Below are 23,853 nucleotides of genomic sequence, written 5' to 3' on the forward strand. Positions count from 1 at the left end.
TTTATTGGAAATAAGTCGAGTGTACACAATATCAATATATAAGTACTTTCTGGCTTATGAAACTTGTACCGTCTTTGATTTTATTTTCCAAATACAGTTTCGATAATGATTCGTATGGGATTAGAACTATCGTAAGTTCTACCCGTTTTTTATTATTTTTGTTTAAGTATATGAAGATTGTGCAACATGCGACGACAAATATTTCAAAAGAAAGTAGGGTTTCAAGTTGGTCATTATTTTTATGATCAGCATTACCCAACAGGAACCGTATGGATACCCTTTAAAACGGTTTTGACCGATTATTTTACGGCTACGCGACCGTTAATTGACATTGCTGGCTGTCACTTTGACACAAAAGTCGTCATGGGTGTCGTCAAATCGATTCACGGGGGTGCTGATACCAAAATTAATGACCAAATTAGAATTTGACTTTGCTGACTGTCACTTTGACACAAAATTCGCTATGGGTGTTATCAATAGGTTTTCGGGGGTGCTGATTTAAAAATTAAACACTACTTTGGAATCTGACATTTCTGACTGTCACTTTGACACAAAAGTGGACATGGGTGTGGTCAAATAGGTTCTCGGGGATGCTGATTCCAAAATTAATAACCAATCTGGAATCTGACATTGTTGACTGTCACTTTGACATAAAAGTAGTCATAGGTGCCATCAATAGATTTTCGGGGGTGCTGATTTCAAACATGAACGCCACTTTGGAATCTGGCATTGCTGCCTGTCACTTTGACGTAAAAGTGGTCATGGGTGTGGTCAAATAGGTTCTCGGGGGTGCTGATTCCAAAATTATTAACCAATCTGGAATCTGACATTGCTGACTGTCACTTGACACAAAAGTCGTCATGGGTGTTGTCAAATAGGTTTTTGGGGTGCTGACTTCAAAAATAACGACCAATTGGAAATCTGACATTTCAGACTGTCACTTTGACATAGAAGTTGTCATGAGTGACATCAAATAGTTTTTTGGCTGTATTGGTTATTGGAATCAGCACCCCCGAAAGAATGAATGAATGATTATTTTATTTGCATAAAACAAGCGTATATACATAGGTGTTCAAAAAAAATATCCACAGCACGATTCTTGTTTTGCCCCCACAACCGTACAAATATTGTTTACATATGAACCGAGAACCTGTTAGACCACACCCATGACCACTTTTGTGTCAAAGTGACAGTCAGCAACTTCAGATTCCAAAGTGGTGTTTAATTTTGAAATCAGCACCCCCGAAAATCTTTTGATGACACCCATGACAACTTTTATGTCAAAGTGACAGTCAGCAATATCAGATTTCCAGTTGGTCATTAATTTTGAAGTCAGCACCCCCAAAAACCTATTTGACGACCCCCATGACGACTTAGTGTCAAAGTGACAGTCAAGAAAGTCAGATTTCAAATAAGTCATTAATTTTGGAATCAGCACCCCCGAAAACCTATCTGACGACACCTATGACCACTTTTGTGTCAAAGTGACAGTCAGTAATATCAGATTCCAAATTGGTCATCAATTTTGAAATCAGCACCCCCAAAAACCAATTATACTCGTGGTATATGCACTTCGCGCATACAGTAAAGAGTGACAGAGATAGCACTATCGTTATTGAGATTCGTTGAAGGGTGAGAAGAGACCTCGCGAATGCTGCGCGTTTGCAAGTAAAACACCTCGTAATAACCGTTCAGCCCAACTTTCGGTCGGGTACCTCTACAGCTACTTGAAACGGTTGAAACGGTCAACATAAGAGTTCAATCGCCCTTTTTAGATTCACACCCACCAATGTTACCAAACTAATTCACGTATCTTAATATCCTATTACCTTTTCTTAATAACTAAGTTTCAAAAACAGATAAGTAGTTCGACTTATATGAGCCTGTAATATCGTGAACAAATTGGATTCCCAGGTCTTCGTTGGAAAAACAGTATTATGCAATATCTGGTTCTGAAAAGAAAAGGTTATGAGCCCCATCTACGGGACGTATGCCGGTCTTGCCTTATAAATAGAAAAATGCTTATATGTTCAAAATTTCAACGTTGTTTTATTAATTATCTAGCACATTCTGCCCTGTTATTACGTAAAATAACAAATGATCATGATTTTGGGACCTAGTCTCATATGAAATTATGCGACAACAAGCACTAGACGGTCTTTCCGTACTCATCGCGGGAGGACGGTCAACCCGCCGAGCCTTAAGAAATTTGATTTTTATCACTTAAAAATACCTAATTTCACCAAAATGTTGTAAAAGCTTTGTAAAATATAATATTTTCTGTCCCTTAGGACCATGCGCATTATGCCAGACTACATTAATTATAGAGTTTTATCCACTCAAACTTTATTTCAAATAAACTATGCCGGTCTTGCCCGCACTGACCTTATAATAACTTTGAAGTCGACACTGCTCCTGCATTTTGACACAAAGTTTGACGGCTTGAAAAAACACGTCTATGGTTCACATGTTTGTTCCTGGGTTTTTAAGTAAATAAGTACGGAATTAAACACTTTATTGTACCACCAAAATAAAACAGACAACAACAGAACAATTATATAAAGCGTAGCTAACATAGTACTCGTACATTCCTACTATCTAAATAAGTTGATCACAATTTACAATGTAATGTCCTTCATAGGTACGTTAAAACCCAAAAACACACAATACGTTTTTGGGAAATTAACTATAGACTTATCGTGGCATATTTAATGTAGGGTTTTGAAGAACTTTGCACGACCTTGTAAATGACAAATAACAGGTGCCGTAGCCGAATGGCATTTCTGTAACGCGAAATGAAAACGAAACGCTGCGAAAGGTTGTCTGGCTCTGTCGCGCCAATACGTAAGAACGATAGAGATAGCTACCATAGAAACTAAGACTAAAAATCAACCTGCACTTTTTTGACAAGATAATCCATGGTGTCCCAGTTGGTCCACGTCTGTGCCGCAAGAACATACTTATACATATGTATGGCATACACTCAGAACAAAAAAATATTTTTCTTAAATCTGTGGGCATACACATCCAAACTCCGAGTCGCAAGCCAGTCGCCAGTATAAGGGAGGTCGAATCCAAGAAAATACCAGTATTGGGTGCGAGATGGGCATGTAGCCAGTAACCGTCTTCCCGGGCTCCAACCTCCAAAAACCTCGCGAGTCGCGTGTTCTGGAGCTGTAAAGTTGTTCAGAAGAGTATTGTAAGATAAATCACAGTAAACATTATCCCAACAACTTTTTGATTTTAGAAAGAAAAAGAAAGAAAGAAAAAGACATTTATTCAGTACAGCACACATACACAGGACAAAATGGTGAAATTCAAAAAAAGAAAGAAACAGATAGTAAAAACAAATACACAAAAACATTCGAAGAAAAATTATATACACACAAAACAGAAAATTACACTTGTGTGTCCAGCAATGTGTGCAGTAGGGAAAAGGCTTTGACTCAGCATGTTGTTACAAGACGCCGGCGAGGCGAATCGCAACGCTGTTATTCTGCCAAGGCCTGAGGGAGTGACTATTTTAATTAAATAAAGTAAACTAAACTAAACTAAACTAAGAAATAAACAAATAGTAAACGTGTAAAAAGAAACATAAATATTAAATATTTAATTAAGTGATATATGCAAACAAGAGAATAAATAAAGCATTATAAGTGGGCAATGATACTATTATTGTAATATGAATGTAAAATAGGTATAAGGGCAACCATTTAAAATCTAAATTAAAAAATTAAAAAATGAGACAACTACTGTGCAGCGAGTCCAGGTTATAATTGAGTGCCTAAAAGTATTTGACGCAGTTTCTGTTTGAAACCAAATTTAGAACCGCAATTTCTAATTGGAGGGGGTAAGTCATTCCAACATTTGGTAGCCTGGAACCGGAAACTACCGCGGAAAGCAGCACATATTTCGGCGCCATGAGCGGCTTCAGGTTAGCTGTACTACGTTCGATTCGCTTTTGTTGTCGCCAAATTACCGCGGAAAGCAGCACATTTATATTTCGGCGCCATGAGCGGCTTCAGGTTAGCTGTACTACGTTCGATTCGCTTTTGTTGTCGCCAAATTAACTTCTCTGACAGATAAGACGGCTTGCCGTGTTTAGATTGTCAGGAATTGTCCAGGGTAAATCACAATAAACATTATACCAACAACTTTTTGATTTTAGGTTGTCTGGAATTGTCTAGAGTAAATCACAATAAAAATTTTCCCAACAACTTTTTGACTTTAGATTGTCAGGAATTGTCCAGGGCAAATCACAATAAACATTATCTCAACAACTTTTTGATTTTAGATTGTCAAATTATAAACTGACATTTTTTACGTCAAATTGGAGTAGAAGAAGTTTCTTAGAGCACGCAGGATGGTTGTCTCGCAACCACCTTTCTTGCCAAAAACCAAGCTGAATTGGTTTCACGTGCAATACAAATTTTACACACAATAAAGCAGCAAGCAAGACAGGTAAGGTAAAGCCGGTCTGCCATATATTTCTCAGTGGTGATGAGAGACGCTCTTAATTACATATTATAATGTAACTTACGAGTATCGATGAACTAAATATCGGAAGGAAGTCACTAGTGTCCGTTCGTTCTATAAAAATAACTACTGATAAGTATTACTTATCAGTTATCAAGTGTTGATTAGTGTGACAGGTAACATGTCAGAATGCAATTTATTTATAAAATGTCAGTCTAGATAAACAAAAAGGTGAGTTTTTACTACAAAACTAGGTTCGAACTATTTTCGATTAACAAATAGAGGATAACAATGATGTGACCAAAATAAAAGGATTTAGGAAAACTTAATGATATTCATGATTAGTAACTAGTTTAACAACACGTAACATAGTGTTTTGGCAATAGGAAAACGAGTTCGAAAAAACATGTTTTGTATTACGCCCATTGAAACAACCTGTATTTAACTGATTTTCGGCATTTTGGCGGTTAAGTATTAGATACTTTAATTGAACCTGCGGTTGACGATATTATACGCCTTTAAGATAAGAAGAAGCTCCCTAGAGTTCATTATTAGAATTATTGATGAGTCAGAATTTTAAGTTTTTGATTCGGTTTCAATTCCATCGCATTTTTTTTAAAGCTTTTGCAATAAAACGAAACTTTTACCATAATTAAATGTTCAATAATAAAAGTAATGTGCTGTCTACATGTAAAGGATTCAAATAAATCATTTGCTTCACTTGAAAGAAATTTAACAATGCTGTCAATTAACTTTGTTGTAAGATGTCTACAATGTTTCATAGAATAGAACGTGGCATTGAATTGATTCAGTCCCAAAGTAATCAGTTTTAACAATCACACACACACACACATACACACACGCATTTATGTTTTTGATGGGATAAACACACATACAAATAGATTCAAATTAGACTACAACTAAACCATCTGCATTATAATGTTAACCTACATAAGCTCTCATACAAAGTATAGTCAAGTATGTCCTGTATGTCACTCTCCTGCATCTTTTCAGCTATATCTACCTACTTAAAAAAATCACGTCAATTCGTCGTTGCGTCAGTCCTTCACCTTGAAAGACTGACAAACAAACAGACACAACACTTTCACATTTATAATATTAGTATGGATTTAACAGACACTTTTTAAGGTTCCGTAATCAACTAGGAACCCTTATAGTTTCGCCATGTCTGTCTGTACGTCCGTCCGTCCGTCCGCGGATAATCTCAGTGACCGTCAACACTAGAAAGCTGAAATTTGTTACCAATATGTAAATCAATCACGCTGACAAAGGGCATAAGCTTGTATTATATATAATCAAATAATTATATATAAGACAAGCTTATGCCCGCGGCTTCGTTCGCGTTATAGAGATAAAATAATTTTTAAGAAAAAAAAAACCGTCACCTTTCGGGTTCTGGTGAAAGCTACTTGAGAATGTTGGATTATGTAGAAATGCTTTAATTATTAGATGATAAGGTTAAGGTTAAGGTTCGAAGAGTTTCCTCAATTCCTCATGAATCCGATTATAAGAAATCGAAGCTTGACAAACTTTGACTTGAAAACTCAATATGCTTAACAAACATAACTAAATAAATGTCACTGTTCTGAACTTAAAGGCATGCTTTTCTTACAAAAATACCAAAGTCACTATGAGTGTGCTGTTCAGATTTGAGGAGTTCGGTTCTGACCATCATCAGCAGTTCTACTGCACCAAATATCACTGTTCTGGACGTAAGTGCATGCTGTTCTTATAAGAATACCAAAGTCACTGTAAGTGTGCCATTCAGATTTGAGGAGTTTGGTTCTGACCATGATCAGAAAATCCACTGCACCAAATATCACTGTTCTAGACGTAAGTGCATGCTGTTTTTATAAAAATACCAAAGTAACTACAAGCGTGCCGTTTAGATTTGAGGAGTTCGGTTCTGACCATTATCAGCAGTTCCACTGCACCAAATATCACTGTTCTAGACGTAAGTGTATGCTGTTCTTATAAAAATACCAAAGTCACTATGAGTGTGCTGTTCAGATTTGAGGAGTTTGGTTCTGACCATCATCAGCAGTTCCACTGCACCAAATGTCACTGTTCTGGACGAAAGTGCATGCTGTTCTTATAAAAATACCAAAGTCACTATAAGTGTGCCGTTCAGATTTAAGCAGTTCGGTTCTGACCATCATCAGCAGTTCCACTGCACCAAATGTCACTGTTCTGGACGAAAGTGCATGCTGTTCTTATAAAAATACCAAAGTCACTATGAGTGTGCCGTTCAGATTTGAAGAGTTCTGTTCTGACCATCATCAGCAGTTCCACTGCACCAAATGTCACTGTTTTGGACGTAAGTGCATGCTGTTCTTATAAAAATACCAAAGTCACTATGAGTGTGCCGTTCAGATTTGAGGAGTTCGGTTCTGACCATCATCAGCAGTTCCACTGCACCAAATGTCACTGTTCTGGACGAAAGTGCATGCTGTTCTTATAAAAATACCAAAGTCACTATGAGTGTGCCGTTCAGATTTGAAGAGTTCTGTTCTGACCATCATCAGCAGTTCCACTGCACCAAATGTCACTGTTCTGGACGAAATTGCATGCTGTTCTTATAAAAATACCAAAGTCACTATAAGTGTGCCGTTCAGATTTGAGGAGTTTGGTTCTGACCATCATCAGCAGTTCCACTGCACCAAATGTCACTGTTCTGGACGAAAGTGCATGCTGTTCTTATAAAAATACCAAAGTCACTATGAGTGTGCCGTTCAGATTTGAGGAGTTCGGTTCTGACCATCATCAGCAGTTCCACTGCACCAAATGTCACTGTTCTGGACGAAAGTGCATGCTGTTCTTATAAAAATACCAAAGTCACTATGAGTGTGCCGTTCAGATTTGAGGAGTTCGGTTCTGACCATCATCAGCAGTTCCACTGCACCAAATGTCACTGTTCTGGACGTAAGTGCATGCTGTTCTTATAAAAATACCAAAGTAACTATAAGTGCACTGCTTTACCTGTATTAGTGAGACAAATAAGACCTGTTAATGTCACAGTTTCGTTTTCTTTCAACCCCTTATTTGCCAAGAGTGGCACTGAAGCTTTAGTAGTTTCATGTGCTCTGCTTACCCCTTTATGGGATACAGGCGTGATTGTATGTATGTATGTATGTATGAAAAATAAGACCTGTAGCACGACCAAGTTTCCCACGCGTAACGCAGGTAGAAGGTTCCGCCGGCCCTTCCGATTCCAACGGTACCGCACCATTGTTTCTACATTGCGATGGCCGGCCACTGCAGATGCGCGGGTCCAGCGTCCCGTTACTCAGGAAGGAAGCGTCGCTTTCACCCACGCCGTCGGGTGGTATAAAAGCCCGCCGGGACACATCCCAAGTCAGTTGACATCCCAGTCTGCTCCTAACTAGGACCTTACTCTAGGCCTAAGATAGCTCCTTGCTAAGTACGGAGAAAGCCCGTTCCGATCACACATTGCGTAAACCCCTGCGTTTGGCGTAAGGTCGCAATTCCGATCACACACGGAGAGTCTTCTACTAGCAAGGCGTGAGCCCGGTTCGGAGTACGTCTCGTTACGTCACCTCTTTTCGGTACACCCGCTACCGTCGCGTCCATAGTCAAAGTGAAGTTCAGTGAAAGCAACAGTGTACAGTGCTAGATATACCACTCACGGCATTCGTGTTACTTAGTGTTACTAGACTACATTGTGTAAGACTATTTGTGTAAACCTGCGTGTAACTCTTGTGTTGTCTAAATAAATCCAATTGGAATCGTTGTTGTTGTTCTGTTAAGCCAGGCCTGAACCCTCACCATCTTATAAGAGTGTCGACTTATTGGGACCCTCAACCCAATTAGTCTGCGCTCGGTAAAGGGAACAACATCACCCCTTTACCGCCTGTCACAACTGGCGCCCAACTAAGTGGCCCTGGCTTCAGAACCTAGAACACGAGCACAACACAGAGCGAAGATGGCCCTCAGCATGACCGAAGAACAGCTCCAGCGCATCATCGCAGCTCTAGCACCGGCAAGCAGACAAGGTTCATTCGCACGATGCAACGCAGTATACGACGGAACCGGCGACAACGAGGCTGTAGAGACGTTTCTCTCAGCCATCAAGGTGTACAAGAAAATCGAGAACATTGACGACGAGAACGCTCTCGAAGGGCTTACCCTCCTATTAAAAGGAGACGCCGCTGTCTGGTGGGAAGGCGCTAAGTCAGACGTCAAATCCTGGACGGATTTTGAAGATCGGCTTCGGCACGCGTTCGCACCGAAGATACCAGCGGACATCCTGTATCAGAAGATAATAGAACTGAAGCAGGATGCGACGACCCCTACGGAGAAATTCGTCGCAAAGAAGAGGGCGCTCATAGCCCAACTACCGGCACCAATCCCGTCGGAGACCCATCAGTTACATATGATTTATGGTCAGCTCCACTTAAGCATACGGGAAATGGTGCCGAGAAGCGCGTTCAAGACAGTGGATGAACTCCTGAAACTTGCCCGTAGCGCTGAGGAAATCTTACAAGAGAAGAGGCCTAACTGGGAACCGAAGGTTCCCCCGCTACCCGAAATCAAGAACAGGGACATCTCTAGACGCCGACAATGCACGTTCTGCCGCAGATATGGACACATGACGGCAGAGTGCCGTAGCAAACAGCCTCGACAACCGTCGAGCTCATCTGCAGGGGGAGGAGCAGTTAAAAGGCCACCCCCCGCCACGCCAGCACCGGTTGGAATCACTTGCTATGGGTGTGGAAAGCCTGGCGTCGTACGCAGCAAATGCCCCACCTGTTCCGGAAAGCCACCGTCAGTCGATCGCAACCCGGAATTCAGCTTTTGGGGACCAGCCGCTCCAAGTGACGTCCGGCCACGCCCTACATTGCCATTGAAGGTGGGCAGAATACACGGGGTTGGATACGTCGACACAGGCGCCAAAACAAGCGTGGCGTCCACCGAGTTGTATAAACTGCTGAAGAGACAGGGACAGATATTCACTGAAACCCTAAGTGACATCACCCTTGCCGACGGAAGTCTAAAGCAGCAGATGATGTGGGAAACTCGCGTGCCCGTGGTCATTAAGGGCCGAGTTATCCCCACGACATTCATGATCTTCCCAGAGGCTCGCAACAATAAGACTCTACTGGGAGTAGGATTCCTGGAGGATTCAGGCATCGTGTTGGATGTATCTCAGCGGATCTGGTACTTCAACGACGACAAACATCGTATATACGACCTGGTACCCGAGTACACTACCTCAGCGGTCCCTAACATAGCTACCATGGCCGTAAGAGCCACAGCGCTACCTACGAAAATGTCGCCTATCCCTTGCACGCCACCAGCAAAGAAACCACAGGAAGCAGCTGGCGTGTCTCAGCCGGCGAAGAAAGTGAAGAAACAGCTGTTCGACGGATATACCCCATACTTGATGGAGTGCCTGTACCAAGATGCAGTAGAAACAATTGAGCAGGCTGATGTCACTCTGTCGCCGAGATCCCAGGGCCTGTTCCCGGAGACGAATGGGGTTGAGTTATGCGCTGTGGAGATCCAAGAAGAGGATGCCCAGCGCCGTGCCGTGGTCGAGGAGCTGCTCGAGAAACATTGTGGAGTGTTTGAAACGACAGACACCCCCACACTACACGCCGAAGCAGATTGTCGCACAAAGAAGCGGCAGCAACAAGAGATGAGCTCAACTGCAGGGGGAGATGTGAGCAAGGTTGCTCCATCAGCACCGGTTGGCATCAGTTGCTACGGATGCGGCAGACCCGGCGTCGTTCGCAGCAAGTGTCCTAATTGCTGCAGAAATACAATTCCAGGAGACCAGAGCGTCGGTCTATGTTCTTGGGCCCCAAGCGTCCCTGGTGAAATAGGGCCAAGCCCTACAAAAGTTGAATTAGGCTACACGCTAATTCCCTCAACGGAAGAAAGAAAAGAAGCATTAGACAAGAATAGTCAGGAAGCTTTGAAGTTGCAGCCACGTGATCCAGCAGTGGTCATTCCAGCTCATGCTGAGCGTGCTAAACTTGCACCAAAACAAGATAGCTCTGACGTAAAGTCACAACGTCAGCTCGCATCATGCATAGTCACTCGGAATAGTGACTGTCCGGAAAAGATTAAACCTCCCCAAGATGCAGCGTTTGCGCTATATCATGAAGAGGTGGTGGCCCCTACGGAACCACCACCCCAGCCACTCAAAAACTTCAAGAAGAAGACTAAGAAGCCCAAGGGGCATGTAAAAGCAAAATCGATGGAAAAGGAGAAGTGCTACCTCGTGCTGGCTCCTCGCCGGGACGTCGTCGGATCCAGAGGGGGAGACTGTAGCACGACCAAGTTTCCCACGCGTAACGCAGGTAGAAGGTTCCGCCGGCCCTTCCGATTCCAACGGTACCGCACCATTGTTTCTACATTGCGATGGCCGGCCACTGCAGATGCGCGGGTCCAGCGTCCCGTTACTCAGGAAGGAAGCGTCGCTTTCACCCACGCCGTCGGGTGGTATAAAAGCCCGCCGGGACACATCCCAAGTCAGTTGACATCCCAGTCTGCTCCTAACTAGGACCTTACTCTAGGCCTAAGATAGCTCCTTGCTAAGTACGGAGAAAGCCCGTTCCGATCACACATTGCGTAAACCCCTGCGTTTGGCGTAAGGTCGCAATTCCGATCACACACGGAGAGTCTTCTACTAGCAAGGCGTGAGCCCGGTTCGGAGTACGTCTCGTTACGTCACCTCTTTTCGGTACACCCGCTACCGTCGCGTCCATAGTCAAAGTGAAGTTCAGTGAAAGCAACAGTGTACAGTGCTAGATATACCACTCACGGCATTCGTGTTACTTAGTGTTACTAGACTACATTGTGTAAGACTATTTGTGTAAACCTGCGTGTAACTCTTGTGTTGTCTAAATAAATCCAATTGGAATCGTTGTTGTTGTTCTGTTAAGCCAGGCCTGAACCCTCACCATCTTATAAGAGTGTCGACTTATTGGGACCCTCAACCCAATTAGTCTGCGCTCGGTAAAGGGAACAACATCACCCCTTTACCGCCTGTCACAGACCTCTATAACTGAGATAAGCTTTTTCGACTGCACAGTCACATTTACCTTTATTAGTGAGACAGAGTGTATTTTTATATAGTCTCAGTAATAGAGGTATCTATTACTGAGACTATATTTGAAAAATTACATTCACTTCATTGTTTGTTTAGAATGGTATAGGAATTTACCTCTGTATTTGAGACACAGTCAATCCATGACCTTTGTAACATTTTAATTAATTGTTTGTCATTAATTGTACATATATGTAGGTATAAAGAGGTAAGGTAACTTATGATCGAAAGTTATTTTATATGTCGGTGTATGAAGCATTTTGTCCAGCACTGTAGTCATTGTGAATTGATGTGTAAGGGTCTCCCCAAACCTATCGACGCGGAATATGCTCTAGCCGACCAAAAATCGCTCGTTAGTTCATCTTCATAGATGCTTTCGCGACATCGATTTTTAGTAGGTGAAAGCCATGAAATCGGCTTCGCCAATAGGTTTGAGGAAACCCTATCCAATAAATAAACCCTTTGTAATTTGACGATCCAATCCAGGAGATTTATTAGAAATGGTATGGAATTGTAATTATTTACCTACTTTTAAGAACTATGCACAGTGAGCTGCAGAAGTGGATGGCGAATTTATAATATTTCCATGCAATTTTGCAGGTCACTGTACGATTTAACACAAACAACATAGCGTAGGTACTATACTTGACGATCATAATATGAATTCCTTAAACGATCGTAGATTGTCATGCAAATTTTATTTTAGTTTCCGTATAAAACATAATGTAGTATTGCTTATGAATAAATAATTTACAGTCTAATTATCATAGGAGGTAGGGCTGGTAGGGCATAGCGAATGATATTCCGCTTTGTGTGTTAGGGCACAGCACAGCGGATATCGTCTCGCTCGAATCTAGAGCAGAGCCCAACTGGGGTAGTACAGCCTGGGGTGGGGTGGGGGTGGGCTGGGGCCTTACAGAAGTCCGCAGCCAAATAGCACTAGACCCTACTCATAGTGCCTGCCGGTGAGTAAGGCTGCCAGAGCTCAACGAGGGTGCGGTGTGCTGGATGACGGGAGGACTTACGGAACTAACTTGTTCCGTCTATTTGTCCTTTGAGTCGTCGGCAACCCGAACCCTCCTTGGAACTTATACACTCCTTTTTGCTGTGTACCTACTTAACACAGCAAAAGGGAATGTACAAGTTTCTAATGGGTGGCAACGCGCATGTGACAAGAATGTACTTGAGTTGCAGGCGTCCATAGGTTACGATGGCCGCTTTCTATCAGGCGGACCGTATGCTTGTTTGCCACCGACGTAGTATAAAAAAAATTGTATTATGAAATAAATGAATCTTGTCTAAATGTGCCTAAGATGTTAAAAAACGGCCAAGTGCGAGTTGTACTCGCGTTGCAAGGGTTCCGTACACTACAAGAAGGGCTTCCCCCTTCGAGTCCCAAGCATCTATATGTATATACCTATTTACTTATATTTTACTGACATCATATGATGTCGCTGGGACTCGAATGGTTAATTCAATTTGAGAACAATAAAACGGGTAAGTTTTGCCTATTTTCTTAAATTACTTAAAAAAAATCTTGACAAAAAATTATTTAAAAACATATTTTTGAAACTTAGTATCTCGCTCACGCTCTTTCATTTGATATGTAACACAATAGGTACGTATACTTCAAAAAACTTCGGTTTTTAATTTTCACTTTTAAATTACATGTCCATCTTTGGCTCAAAGGCCTGTGCCAAAATTTCAAGTTGATCGGTTGAGTAGTTTTGGAGAAAATTAGCTGTGACAGACGGACAGACAGACGCACGAGTGATCCTATAAGGGTTCCGTTTTTCCTTTTTGAGGCACGGAACCCTAAAAACTGAGTTATTGAATTATGGAATAGTTTCTTATTAGATATTCATGTAATCATTTGTGTACCTACACAAACACTGAAAATAAACATTGTACCCGTTTGAAATTATTAAATTTCCCGAATTAAGTGTAATATAATTATTTGAATTAGAAGAAACGTAACTTATTGCTGGATATAACTTTCCTCAGATGTTAATTTAATATTATAGTTCAACTTAAAACATCGAAGTGCTGGGCGTCCTAGCCGTGTGATTCAAATTTAAAAACATGGTTCTTCAGCACTCGCTCGCTTGATAAAATGTTAAAAATAACACTGCTTCGGGTTTCATGCTCAACCATTTAAGTATTTGCTTACCAACTTAATCTTTTTTTTTATGAAGATGTAGGTACCTGAATTTTCCACCCATAACGCCAACCTATCTTCTTCGTTAACCGGGAATCGGAACACTAAAATTTCTCCGGATAGATTTTTGCAGTTCACCTATGCACATGTACACGGCATTTTTACAATTTATGTCAAGTTGAAAACCAGAATGACAATTATTGTCACTGTGTCAAACTGAACAAAACTTATTTAATCTATGAAATCTGTCGACAACCCAAGTCCAGCGCCATCTGATGTGACATTTTAACAATAATTAGTTGGCTATAAAGCTATCGCAACTTAATGAATGCTTGTGAATTCCGAAACTGTCAAAGCAGTAGAAACTCAAAATGATTTGAGGCAAAAGGACGTAACTCCATGAAAAAGAACTGCTAGAGTCATCTAGCGACAGCCAAGCAATTCACGTAGTCCGTTACACAATTGACTTAGACCGTAGCGCTCTAGAAGACTATATTCTCTTTGATATAAGTAAGTATATCGTCGCCTAGCACCCATAGTACAAGCTTTCCTTAGTTTGGAGCTAGGTAGATCTGTGATAAGGTGTCCCCCAATATTTCTTTGTTTATTTTATTCAAGTTAATGACATAGCGGAAATCCTCGCCGGCGTCTATACTTCCCAGCTCTTATAACCCCTCGTATGCGGCCTGTCAAATTTGGTCATTGAAATAGTGACCTTGACATTTAAAGCAATAGATTAAAATTCCCATGCACGGATCCGTGTCTAAGCATACGAGGGGTTAACCTTCAAATCATGGGTGAACAGAACTCTGAACAGGCACCTCCTGGGCGGGCTCGCTCCATCGTAGGCACGTCTGATTCAGATTCAATAATTTATTTAATGGTAAACACAATTATATACATAAGTATTATATAAATACTAATAATGAGATTTAAAAAAAATGTTACTCGGGTTTACCACGAAATGGTCCCACCTCAGCATAAATCAGCGCTGATCTTCCGGCGAGACCGGTTTGTGGATGTCTTCACCTCTGCTAATCTGTGGCCATGAGTAACCCATGAATAATTAAAAAAAACACACACCTCAAACTCCAGCAAAGTTTTCTTCATAATCGAGATATCAAAGATGTGCTTGACTAGCTTCTGAACAGGCATGGGGAGCTTGCACGATGTATCGGTGGCCAGGGGGGCTGCCTTCTTCTCTTCATCTTCGTAGTCCACCTCCACTGGATAGTAAGCACCAGGGACCTGAAATAGAAAACAGTAATATACTAAGTTTATGTATTGATATGATATGCTATATAACACTTTAAGTTCTCGCGCTTTGTACACATATTTTTCTACTCCAGCACTTAAATCTGTCAATTAGATTATTGTCAGCGGTATCCAAATTAAGTTCATTTGAGTAACGACGAGAAAGTCTATTTGTCTATAGGTTCATATGATGACTGCTAGCAGTAATCATATGAATATAGGAGTTCCGTTAATTTTTTTTTAAAAGCACAACTTCCATTTATCAGGTATGTTTTCATTTGCAGCAATAAGTAACTTTTAATAAATAATATAATATTTAGGTTCATAATTTAAATCAAGATGAAAAAATAAACTGAAATGCGTTTTTAATATGAGATATTGCAAAACAAAGGTAAAAATCATAAGTTTATCCAATAATTTTACATTCGATATTTAAAAATTCTTGAACGCAACCATATTTTTCGTAATTGAAAACCGGCTTATTTTCTATTTCTCTTGTCTATGGTATGTTTGACATTTGTAAACTTTTGACGAAACTATTTGAACTACATATTTCGGTGTTGTGTAGTTTGTTTTAATTCGACGTTATTGTGCAAAAACTTAAGTGATTATGAGTGATTCTGGTGAACAATGTACTTCCGAAGAAATCAAGGCTATGGCGCTCAAAGTGACTGACAATTTGTTACCTGAAAAGTCACCAAAAATGTTATGATTGTTTTGACATGGAAATTGCAAAAAAATGTTTCAACTTTCTCTGAAACCGCGTTGTTGGCATATTTTGAAGAATTGTGCAACAAGTTCTCGCCATCAACATTGCGGACAGAATACCTAAGATCCGCACAAATGTTCTCATTCATGATATGAAGTACGTAAGTAACCCATTTTATTATTCTCGAATACGTATGTATTTGGCTGTCGTAGAAAAAGTATAGTATACAATCGTAACATTATGAAGGCTATAAAAGTCTCGTACCTTACTTAGGCCACTCGGCAAGCCTCGTGACCTAACCGCGGTACTCAACTTTTATAGCCTTCATATCGTTACCGTTATATAATATACTATTAAAGTCACACACAGGTCGAACGCGATTAATTAACATTATTTTTACCTTTTTTCCCAACGTTAATGATATGCTATGTACAATATATGTATTATATTGATTGGATTGTAAATAATAGTGTTAATATTTGTCGTAAATTGCCTATACCTAGTTGCCATTTGCTCTCTAAATTATTTTTCCCCTCACTAGCTCGAAAACACGTGTTTTGTCCTTTAATACTAGCGGGTAAAAACGCATTTTATCCACTAGTGGGTAAAGTAATTTGACCTTGAATAAAGTCAAATTAACTGCTTTAAAATTGATAAAAGTAGGTGAATCTAGTAATAAAGATGATTTACCACCTGTGGAACCACTGGAAGCAGTGATAAACGCATTTTTTGCGTTGTAGTTTCCTCGCTATAGTGAGGGGAAAAGTTTTGTGTTACACTCGGGTGCAAATGTATTTTACTTCTCGTGTGTTAAAAAACTCGCAAGTTCAGGATTCTATTCTCGAACCACTCGCTTCGCTCGTGGTTCAACTATAGAATCCTTTCACTTGCTCGTTTTTCAATTCCACACTCGGCGTTAAAATACAACTTTGCACCCTTGTATAACAAATAACTATTTCTTACTGCACCCACATTCGCGAATTTCTGTTTTGCCCTATGGTTGACTGGTAGAGAATGCCTTAAGGCATCAAGTCCGCCATTTGTACTGCTTTTTTTTATTGTGAAATAAAGTTTAAATAAATAAATAATAAGTTTTAGTTTTAATGATTTATGGTTAGGTATTTACACTATAACATATATAAAAGACAAATAAAGTCAATAAACGTACCATAAAAAATCGGTCACATCTTTGGTTGGCGCTAATCAGCAGTTATCGAAAAGTTTGTACAAAAATGAAGAGTTAAATTTGTTTTTATTATTCCTATTTTGCTACCAACATTTTTTTGATGAATTGAGATTTTAGTAAGTTTTATTTCGTCATTAAGGTTCTCTAGTGTCTATATTTTCTTAATTATAACAATTATCCTGTATATATCTTACGAAAGTCGGCTTATAATACTAAATGTTGGTAACAAAATAGGACCAGTTAAAATTTGCTGACGTGACTATGTACAAAGTATTCGGGAACTGCTCTAATATTAATGCATAGCAATTTTAACACATATCAGGTAAAGGATATGTGTGAAATTGTCAAAACTGAGGTTCATGTTTTACGTAACCTTGTGTCGACAGATAGCAGTCAATTCAACTTGAGTACAAATTTAAGCCAGGCAGTAGCGTTGAAGGGATACACATCATGTTTTCTCCCTGCCCCTTCTGGAGTACCCCAGGGCTCCCATTTAGGTCCTTTATTGTTTATCTTGTACGTCAATGACATGGCGACCTGCTTCCGTAATGCTGAACATCTTGTTTACGCAGATGACACCAACATTTTTAGGGCTATATCGTCGGAAGTAAACTGCCGTTCATTGCAACAAGATTTAAATAACTTCCACCAATATTGCTTAGACAATCACCTGTTCTTAATCACCGACAAATGTTTCATAATTAGTTTTAGTCGCAAACTCAATCCAGTAATTTTTAATTACTCTTTTTCTGGTAATATAATAGCACGGGTATCATCCATTAGGGACTTAGGTGTTACAATGGACTCACAATTGAACTATAACTTACACATTGATAACTTATGTAAGCGTCTTTGTCTAATCGCAGGAATTATTTAGATGTAATGTTTCTGTTTAAAATTCTTAAAGGTGCCATTAATAGTCCAGATCTCCTAAAGCTAGTGACCTTCGGTTGTCCGCGTCTCCCCTTACGGCCAAGGCCTTTATTCCATGTGAGTTTTTCTCGTAAGAAATATTCTAAGCATACTTTTTTCAGACGAGTTCCCAGTTTCTAAAATAAACACTTATTCGATATTGAACCCTTTAAATAGTATTTTATGCAACAGGCGTTTAAAGGAGGTCAAAAAAGACGAGTGGCGTGGGTAACAATTTGAGGCGAAGCCGAAAATTGTTATTAAGACGCCACGAGTATTTTTTGATTCAGTTAAACACCGTTGCATACAATACTTTTTCTACGACCATACACTTAGTTTTTAATAGTTTTCTTGAATAAATTTCGTGAAATTCACACTGTTTCCTGTATTTTGACGCAAAGGTTTGCACTGTCAACTCAGCTACCCAAAGTGCGCAGTATCGTTATAACAATGCGTTGCCATGGTTACAGAGCCAAACAATGCGTTTTCAGTTTTTTCGATACTGCGCGCATGCGCGGAAAGCCGGCGGACGCTGGCTTTGGGGAATAGACTGTTATGAAGGGTTTTAAAGATTTATGCACGACCCTGTAAATGACGAATAACAGTTCGGGAGTAGAAAAAATTCGTTATCTAGTCTAAAATTGCAATTGAGACGTAAACTTTTTTAAATAACTGTATTATAGTAAAAATATATTTTTCGAAGCCTGTACTTGGGCGTTTTCCAAATTAAATCCCGAAAATCGAATTTCACCAGATCTGGACGTGTCTGGGCACATTCTTCTCAGAATCACGAGCTGATTCGATCCCGACGATAAAAAAAAGTGTCCTAATATTTTTTTCCTTTTACGTCACGATTTTAGTATGAACTTACTACGAGCGTGACGTATTGGAAACTCGAATTTTGTATGGAAAATTTGGGACACATTTTTTTATCGTCGGGATCGAATCAGCTCGTGATTCTGAGTAGAATGAGCCCAAACACGTCCAGATCAGGTGAAATTCGATTTTCGGGATTTAATTTGGAAAACGCCCACTTGTCAATGTTTTTGGAATCGTAATACATATTTATGTGTTGCGCTTATTTCTGAACTACGTATTTATACTACTACGTTGTTTTTAACTACTGTTTAGGTTAACCTCATATGTATGTTATGAACCTCCAGGTCTATTTGTATTACTTTAGTTTCTGGTACATTATGTACTTCATATATGTATGATGTTTATTGTGACTGTTTGTGTTCTAAATAAACTAAAAAAAAAAAAAAAAAATTTTTTTTTACTTCGACAGAAATCCTCAATCTACAGGGTGTATTTTGATAGCGGGTCAGTAAGGCAGCTACCAGATCCCGTGCTGCCACTCAAAAATGGTCTTAGGACCTTCCTTCGATTTTTTATTAAAGAAAATTGGCGTTTACAGATTTCGGAAAAAACATACAGGGTGCGAGAAGGTCATTTTTCTCAAACTTTTTTTTTGACGTCAATCAATCCCATTCACAAAAAACTAGTAGGTATTTTTTAAAATAACATACCTTCCTAATATTTTTCCTGTTTGGATCCCAGTAGTTTTGGGTTTTCTCCTCGAAAAGCTCCTCAAACTTCATCATGGCTTCTTCCGGGCTGCGGCAGTCTTCGAGCTTGTTGGAGCCGATGTTCGTTCCGATGCGGCCCCAAGCTTTGAAGAACCAGTACCTACAATACGCATATTATTTTCAACCAGACCAGTGGTGAGCAAAGTACGGTCCGCGAAAGGATTTTATCCGGCCCGCCACCGGTCTTTTAAGATAGTGTAGTGTGCGATATGGCCACACACCAAGGCTGTAGTAAAAATGCATTTTTGTAGTGAATCCGGCTTGCCTCTAAAATTCCTTCTTTTGGCCCCTAATGAAATATTTCCCACCACTGCAGAGCTAGCACATGATTGCCGCGAGAGAACGTCGCCTCGAGATAGATTGTCCCGTCCTTATGTCATTGTTACAATTAGAAGGAGATGTGTGATCTATCTCGCGGCGACATACTCTCGCGGCAATCATGTGCTAGCCTGAACTGTACTGAACAAGACCTTGACTTCATCACTAGCAGCCATAGACGGTCAACCAAATCTTGGCACTAAAAAAGGCGACTTTGAAAAATGTAGGGCTCACTGGCCCATTCTCTTCATAAAGCACGTGCTTAGACGACCGGTCTGGCCTAGCGTGTAGTGACCCTGCCTGCTAAGCCGCGGTCCCGGGTTCGAATCTCGGTAAGGGCATTTATTTGTGTGATGAGCACAGATATTTGTTCCTGAGTCATGGATGTTTTCTATGTATATAAGTATTTGTATATTATATATATCGTTGTCTGAGTACCCGCAACACAAGCCTTCTTGAGCTTACCGTGGGACTCGGTCAATCTGTGTAAGAACGTCCTATAATATTTATTTATTTATTTTCTGTACTAGTAATATATGTATACTAGCCAGGCGAAATAGGAAACATAGTGAGGATTAAATTTAAAAGTGGAAAATGTCTGCCTTGGGTGAGACTTGAACTCACGGCCTCTGGATTGCAGACGTTTCTGCTAATCAGAAGTTAAAAATATAGTGAGGATTGCTTCACGTCGCCTCTAAAAAGACTTCTTCCCAGCTACGACGTGTGTCTTGCCTACGACCACGGTGTATGTTATTATCTATGAGGTGAAGATACTGAGATCTTACAACTAAATTGCTTACTTTTTCCTGTCATCCGCTTCAAGCACTTGCATCTTGTAGTATGAGTTCTTCCCGGCTACGATGTCTGTCTTGCCCAGGACCACGGTGTACTTCGTGCCCATATCGTCGCGGTACACGTGGGCTACATCTTCTAGACCACTGGCGGGGTCTACAGCTGTACCGCCTGTATACAAAACATTACACTTAAGAGCCAATTGCATCAACCACAGTTAGGCACTGGTCCCACCGCGAGCTAGTAAACTATGAGCTATCCATACTTATATTATAAATGTGAAAGTGTGTTTGTGTCTGTTTGTCTTTCATGGCAAAACGGAGCGACGAATTGACGTGATTTTTCAAGTGGAGATAGTTGAAGAGATAGAGAGTGACATAGGCTGCTTTTTGTCTCTTTCTAACGCGAACGAAGCCGCGGGCGAAAGCTTGTCGGCTATAAAAACTATGTTATGTCTTTCATGGCAAAACGGAGCGACGAATTGACGTGATTTTTCAAGTGGAGATAGTTGAAGAGATAGAGAGTGACATAGGCTGCTTTTTGTCTCTTTCTAACGCGAACGAAGCCGCGGGCGAAAGCTTGTCGGCTATAAAAACTAAAAAAAGATAATCACTCACATGTAAATAAAAGAGACGGCGATGTTTATAGTTACTCGCCCAGAGGTGAGCTATCAATATCGCCGTCTCTTTTATTTGCACGGGAGTGCTTATCATTTGTTCGTTTTTATAGCCGATAGCTTACTAGCTGCGGTGAGACCAGTGCCTCAACAGACACATCAACGTCAGGCAACAGAAGTGTATGAAAATTCCCATACAAAATATTTAACGAACGCTAAATTCAGTAACAGACGGTTTGGTGCAACCGGTCCTTAGTGAGTAGTCCGACGTGCGGTTCGTTTAGTACGCAAAAGAGCATAAGCGACAATCACCTTGTCCAGGCTGGCAGTTATCGCGCACTAATAGCACAGCGTAAGACCAGTGGCCCGTTTCTCGAAAGGTACAAGCCTTGTATTACAAGTGTGCGAACTGTCAAATCGTATGGGTTGTCATGGAAACACACTTGTACCTTTGTTCGTTTCTCGAAAGGTACAAGGCTTGCACCTTTCGAGAAACGGGCCCTAGTAGTAACTCTTGTAACAAATGTAAGCGCGCCGTGTTCGTATGCAACACATGTAAGCGGTCGAGAAAGATTTATTCTCGTTCATATAACACATTACACACACACACGCACACGGCGCGCTTTTGGCCTTTTGTACATACCTTAGCATACGTTTGTTAGAAGAGTTTTTACTACGGTAATAGCCAAAACAAGAAGTATATAATATATATATATATATACATTGCGGAATGGCTTATAAATAATGGTTTATGGTTTAAGAAGTTCGTTAAAAGATCTTGGTATCCACCTGGACTCAAAGCTTCATCTAGATTTTCATATCAACTATATCATTGGTAAAGCATTCAAAATGTACGGATTTATCATGCGTCTTGGAATGGATTTTAAGCAACCATCAACCTACCTACATTTATATAAGTCTTTGGTTAGGTCTCAACTAGAATATGCTGTGTCGATATGGAACCCTTTCTATGATAAGTACAAAAACTCAATAGAGATTGTTCAAAAGAAATTCTTGCGTGCCATGCATTACCGTTGTTACCGTTCTCGTCTAAGCTACCAGCAGCTTCTCGATACGTACAAATTACTCAACCTACAAAACCGTCGCCTCCTTCTAGACGCAATGGTCCTATATAACCTTTGTCATAGTAAATTCGACTGTCCCAGCCTGAGTGGGGCTCTCAGCTACCGCGTGCCGACGCGGGCACGACAGCGCGCTGCTCGCGTGCACCAACTGTTCGCAGATGCGCGCTGTCGAACCCGCGCCGGGGAGCGTGATCCCCTTTACAGGATGGTCAAATCATATAACTTACATTTCAATGAAATTGACATTTTCATGATGTCAGACAATGTATATAAAAACAACTTAATTAAATTACTCAATAATAAACAAAATTGAAAGTCACTCCAATAGACCATACTATTATGTACTTACTACCATTCTTACTTGTCCTCAAAATTGTTGATAATGCAGTCGTTTGTTTTGTAATTTCTTATCTACATTTTACGTGTTACGTACCTATATTTGTTAATAAAATTGTGTTAGTGCGTTACTGTACTCACAAACCTTTGTACTATTTCCATTGTTAAGTACCTTTAATTCAATATCATTGTTACCTTGCGCTGTATACTTTAGATTTAAGTTAAATCTAGTAATCGGTGGACAATGTTGTTGGTCTCACACCTTACTATTGTTAACACTGTAATTCTCTATTAGAGCCCTGTGTGTTACTGTTTGTTGTCCCAAATAAATTGAAAAAAAAAAAAAAAAAAAAAAAGAATGTATTTCTCTAAAAAGAATATAACATTCACTTAGAGAAATACAAAACCGTCTTAAGTATTATTTACAAAGTGTCTGAATACAAAATTTGTAAATTTATATAAATAACTGAATAGTCTATTTTAAAATAAATCCAAAATATTAAGTACCCACCTTTGAGTTTCAGTTTGGTGGGAGCTGATTTGGACGACTTATACATACTACCAGATTTATGAATCGATTTTCCATCAATTACATCTTGTGGCACTCGCTTTGCTGGCTGTGCAAATAAAAAACAAAAAAATAAAATAAATCAAACTCCATGCATTTTTCAAGTATTAAAATTAAAAAGGCACACTTTAAAACTAAACACGTGTAGACCTTATTCCGTTGTAATAAGAGTTAAGAATAGCCAGTGATTTGTGAATATAGGTTGTAAAAAAATTATGCTACTTACATCAGATCCCCAATGAGCAACGTTATGTTCCACGATCAGCTCAAGGGTCTTGGCTATAGATCCCTTTTCTGGGTCGATTAGATCGAAAAAGCTGGGCTCCACAATCTACAACAAGTAAATGTTGATGTAATAACTCTTTCAAAAAGCATTGCAAATCAAATGTCATATTACCAAAACCAAAGAGAGACAGGATTCACAGGATATTATTTGGCAAAAATCTATGCAGTCAAATCAATTATGACAGATATCAGCAAATCGGCACTACTTTAAAAAAAAACTTGAATCTTCTCCTGTAAATGAAGAGAAAAATGTATTTAGTATGTATGAAATGCATATACACTTACTACGTTTTGTCTTTGAGGAGCAGTGTGAGATACGAGATTTTTTCAAAGTAGTGACGAAATCTAGCCTTAAATATATGTAACCCATTCTCCACATGCATGAATAAATCATTTCATTTTACTTTTTTTTTTATATCACGTCGGTGGCAAACAGGTATACGGTCCGCCTGATGGAAAGCGGTCACCGTAAC

The 23,853-nt window shown here is 39.9% G+C and overlaps 1 protein-coding gene across 1 annotated transcript in view; it reads right to left on the reverse strand.

Moving 5' to 3' along the window:
• LOC125226062 (poly [ADP-ribose] polymerase) overlaps positions 1-23,853 on the reverse strand; it is a 57,679-nt gene that overhangs the window by 27,551 nt on the left and 6,275 nt on the right. The window contains exons 9-13 of the mRNA XM_048129898.1: positions 23,322-23,426; positions 23,039-23,144; positions 20,499-20,661; positions 19,321-19,480; positions 14,814-14,978 (exon numbers count right to left, since the gene is read on the reverse strand). Coding sequence (XP_047985855.1) covers positions 14,814-14,978; positions 19,321-19,480; positions 20,499-20,661; positions 23,039-23,144; positions 23,322-23,426 — 699 coding nt within the window. The remainder of the gene's footprint in view (positions 1-14,813; positions 14,979-19,320; positions 19,481-20,498; positions 20,662-23,038; positions 23,145-23,321; positions 23,427-23,853) is intronic.

The sequence above is a fragment of the Leguminivora glycinivorella genome, chromosome 5, assembly GCF_023078275.1.
Source record: "Leguminivora glycinivorella isolate SPB_JAAS2020 chromosome 5, LegGlyc_1.1, whole genome shotgun sequence".
NCBI classification, from domain to species: Eukaryota; Metazoa; Arthropoda; class Insecta; order Lepidoptera; family Tortricidae; genus Leguminivora; species Leguminivora glycinivorella.